Here is a 2,812-nt window from a genome sequence, read left to right as displayed (position 1 = left end):
AAAATGGGGCACTGAACTGAACAGAGAACTCTCAACAGAAGAAGTTCGAATGGCCAAAAGACACTTAAGGGCATGCTCAACCTCCTTAGCAATCAGGGAAATGCAAATCAAAACAATGTTGAGATACCATCTTACACCTGTCAGAATGGCTAAAATCAAAAACACCAATGATAGCCTTTGCTGGAGAGGATGTGGAGTAAGGGGTACCCTCATCCATTGCTGGTGGGAATGCAAACTTGTGCAACCGCTTTGGAAAGCAGTGTGGAGGTTTCTCAGGAAATTTGGGATCCACCTACCCCAGGACCCAGCAATCCCACTCTTGGGAATTTACCCAAGAGATGCCCAATCATATTACAAAAGCATCTGTTCAACTATGTTTATAGCAGCATTATTTGTAATAGCCAGAACCTGGAAACAACCTAGATGCCCTTCAGTGGAAGAATGGATGAAGAAAGTGTGGAATATATACATATTAGAGTACTACTCGGCGATAAAAAACAATGACATCTTGAATTTTGCATGCAAATGGATGGAAATAGAAAACACCATCCTGTGTGAGGTAACCCAGGCCCAAAAAGATGAACATGGGATGTACTCACTCATAATTGGGTTCTAGCCATAAATAAAGGACATCGAGCCTATAATTCGTAAAAAATCCTAGAGAAGCTAAATAAGAAGGTGAACCCAAAGAAAAACATATAGTTATCCTCCTGGATACTGGAAGTTGACAAGATTGCCGGACAAAAAATGGGAACATGGGGGTGGGGTGGAATGGGGGGAGGAGGGATGGGGAGAAAAAAGTGTGAAGTGGAGGATGGGAAGAGCCTGGGGGAATAGGATGGTTGGGATATAGGAAGGGTGGATATGGGAACAAGGAATTATATATCTTACTTAAGGGAGCCATTCTAGGGTTGGCAGAGACTTGACTCTAGAGGGGTTCCCAGGTGTCCAGGAAGACGCCCCCAGCTAGGTCCTTGGGCAGCTGAGGAGAGGGTGCCAGAAATGTACAGATCCTATTGCCATACTCATGAATATCTTGCATATCACCATAGAACCTTCACCTGGCATTGGATGGAGAAAATGACAGAGCCCCACATAGGAGCACCGGACTGAGCTACCAAGGTCCCGTTGAGGAGCAAAAGGAGGGAGATCATGAGCAAGGAAGTCAGGACCGTGAGGAGTGCGTTTACCCATTGAGACGGTGGGACAGATCTAATGGGAGACCACCAAGTCCAGTTGGAATGGGACTGATGGAACAGGGAACCAAATCGGACTCTCTGAATGTGGCTGACGGTGGAGGAGGACTGAGAAACCAAGGACAACGGCAATGAACGTGAATTCTACAGCATGGACGGGCTCACTGTGAGCCTTGTCAGTTTGGTTGCTCACCTTCCTGGACTTAGGGGGAGCTGGGAGGACCTTGGACTTAACATAGTGAAGGGAACCCTGATGGCTCTTTGTCTTGGAGAGGGGTGGAGTGGGGGTATGGGTGGAAGGGAGGGGAGGGAAAGGGGAAGAGGAGGAAAGGAGATGGAAATCTTTAATAAAAAAATGAGGAAAAAAAAGATTGCTTTAACAGCTATAATGCATTCCTTAATTTACTCTGTGGAAAATCAATTTTTTCAGAGTTCATTAAGCACCAATATGTTACAATGCAACCCTCTAGAGCATAGAGCCTCAATACATCATGCAAATCCATGCCAGTGTGGTACCAATACATAAATAGAAGTAGTACTATTGCCAGCTACCTATTGATGAGACTGACCAGAATAAATATAATACCTGAAAAAAAAATGATAAAAAGACAGATTATTGAATCTACTCCCCAAGCGCTGCGGGGCGCGTCCCTTCCTTCCCTGCTAGTCCTGCCTGGCTCCTCTCATGCTGCGCGGTCTCTCGGACGCCAGACCGGCCTGGCCCGGATATGGCTCGTGCACAGCAGAAGATTCAGTCTCAGCAGAAAAATGCCAAAAAGCAGGCTGGACAAAAGAAGAAACAAGGACACGACCAAAAGGCTGCTGCCAAAGCTGCCTTAATATATACCTGCACAGTCTGTAGGACACAAATGCCAGACCCGAAGACCTTCAAGCAGCACTTTGAGAGCAAGCACTCTAAGACTCCACTTCCTCCAGAGCTGGCTGACGTTCAGGCATAAAGCTTACAGGTGAACTCATGACACCTTTGGCTCTTCTACTGTCTCAGACCTTAGGTAACAAACCTGCAGCTGCTTTTTTAAACAAACTGTTGATCAGCAAAAATAAAGGGGCTACAGAAACACTCATTTTTATGCTGTTCCCTTTAGGCTTCATGCAAAGACAATTCTGTGTAAGTGTACAGTCGACTCTGATTTGGAAATCTGAAAAATCAGTCCATTCTTGTTATAAAATTTTTTTACAATTGTAATTATATTGATGTTCATATTGTGTAAAATAACTCATTTAATAAAGTAGTGCTTTGATTTTACAACAACAACAACAAAAAGCAACTATTAGTTTTAAGTGTTTCACATTGGTTTCACTTTTATATATTGTATGGAAATTTTGATATTAGTACAAATTTGAGTTTAATTTTGGTAAAACATATTATACATACATTTCTACTCTTTTCAAGTTATTTTACCTATCCAGCTCATTTAACAATGTAATATAAGTTGCTAGTCCTTGAAAATTATTATTACCAAATGTTTAGAATAATAAATATAGGTTAGTAATCACCTAGTATAATTATATATTATAATTATATATATTATATATAAAATATATATGATAGTAAATATAGGTTAGTAGTTAATCACCTAGTATAATTATATATT

At 41.6% G+C, this 2,812-nt stretch overlaps 1 protein-coding gene across 1 annotated transcript; it reads left to right on the top strand.

The window, feature by feature from the left end:
- The first annotated feature begins 1,917 nt into the window (after positions 1 to 1,917).
- Positions 1,918 to 2,468, top strand: LOC119805424 (zinc finger protein 706-like). The gene has a single exon (XM_038317380.1). It carries the CDS (start codon positions 1,925 to 1,927, stop codon positions 2,153 to 2,155), a length of 231 nt encoding a protein of 76 aa, XP_038173308.1. The 5' UTR covers positions 1,918 to 1,924; the 3' UTR covers positions 2,156 to 2,468.
- Positions 2,469 to 2,812: the final 344 nt, after the last annotated feature.

Source organism: Arvicola amphibius, chromosome X, assembly GCF_903992535.2.
Source record: "Arvicola amphibius chromosome X, mArvAmp1.2, whole genome shotgun sequence".
NCBI classification, from domain to species: Eukaryota; Metazoa; Chordata; class Mammalia; order Rodentia; family Cricetidae; genus Arvicola; species Arvicola amphibius.
The sequence above is the reverse complement of the archived record's forward strand: the minus strand, read 5'-3'. Positions and strand labels throughout refer to the sequence as shown.

Excerpts from the sequence above, each read along its gene's own strand:
- LOC119805424 (XM_038317380.1), top strand. The coding sequence starts at position 1,925 with ATGGCTCGTGCACAGCAGAAGATTCAGTCTCAGCAGAAAAATGCCAAA.